General features: G+C 46.3%; 1 protein-coding gene across 1 annotated transcript in view; it reads left to right on the forward strand.

The window, feature by feature from the left end:
* The window catches only part of LOC104760075, a 12,126-nt gene that overhangs the window by 4,726 nt on the left and 6,301 nt on the right, over nt 1-1,099 (forward strand). Inside the window, exon 6 of the mRNA XM_019239074.1 lies at nt 4-469. Coding sequence (XP_019094619.1) covers nt 4-469 — 466 coding nt within the window. The remainder of the gene's footprint in view (nt 1-3; nt 470-1,099) is intronic.

Consider the following 1,099-nt stretch of genomic DNA (forward strand, 5'->3'; position numbering starts at 1 on the left):
AAGCGGGATGATGTTTCAAATGCATGGAACTTTGATTTTGATGACGATGAATCAGACGGAGCAGAAGTTGCTGCGTTTGAATATGCAGATTCCAGCAAAAAGAATGAAAGCCTTCTCCGGGAGGGTATGAGAGATCCTGAAGAAGAATTTGGTAATCTTCCTCCAGGAGCCCGAGAAAATTCTGATTTTGGCAGAAGCAGAAGACCTGGAGTTGGGTTTGATGACTTTGACGATGAAGATGACATTGATAGCTATGAAATAGACGAATCTGGAGAGAGAGAGGTCCCAGTTGAAGGAGCTCGATCTTCTTTTGCTTCTGACGAGTTCTCAGAGGATGAACAGTTTCCTGAATCAAAGGCTGGTTATGATGCACACAGAGGAGGAAGTTCAAACTTTCACAACAGTAGAAAGAAGCAAGGAAACGGTAAGGGAGGTTTCTCTAGGGATGATGAGCTCGGTTTCAGTTCAGATGATGAGGTATCCGCCAATCCCAGGTGGAAATCAAGCCATGTTGCTTCAACCCAGAGAGGTCCACCTTTGAGAAAACTTACATTTGGGTCAGACGAAGAATTTGGGCTCGATTCTGATCTGGAGAACGATGGTCCCAGGTCCAGTCTAAGGCGTGGACAAAGAAACAACGGTGGTAAAGGAGGGTTCAAAGAAAAACGAAGATCCTATTCAGCTTCAGAATCTGATGATGACATGGATGATCAAGAGTTCAGAGGGTCAAGCTTCTCTGGTAATAAATCGAGAGGAAGCAGAGGAAGAATGAGAGGTGGACGTGGTGGTTTCAATGATAATTTTGCCTCTGATAGCTACAAGGGATCTAATGGCTCGTCAGCTAACAGATCAAGAGGGAGAGGGGCAAGAACAGGAAGCAGGAGGAGTAGCTTTGGTAGTGACGATGAAGATTACAGAGGGTCAAGTTCCCAGGCTAGTCGATCAAGAGGGAACAGAGAAGATAGTGGTGGGTTTGGGGGAAGAATGGGAAGCAGAAGGGGAGGTTTTGATGATGAGTTTGATAGAAAGAGCAGCCGGGGACGCGGTTCAGGTAGTTTCAGGGGGTCTAACAGAGGAGGAAGAGGAGGAGGAGGAGGAA

Source organism: Camelina sativa, chromosome 17, assembly GCF_000633955.1.
Source record: "Camelina sativa cultivar DH55 chromosome 17, Cs, whole genome shotgun sequence".
Classification (NCBI taxonomy): Eukaryota; Viridiplantae; Streptophyta; class Magnoliopsida; order Brassicales; family Brassicaceae; genus Camelina; species Camelina sativa.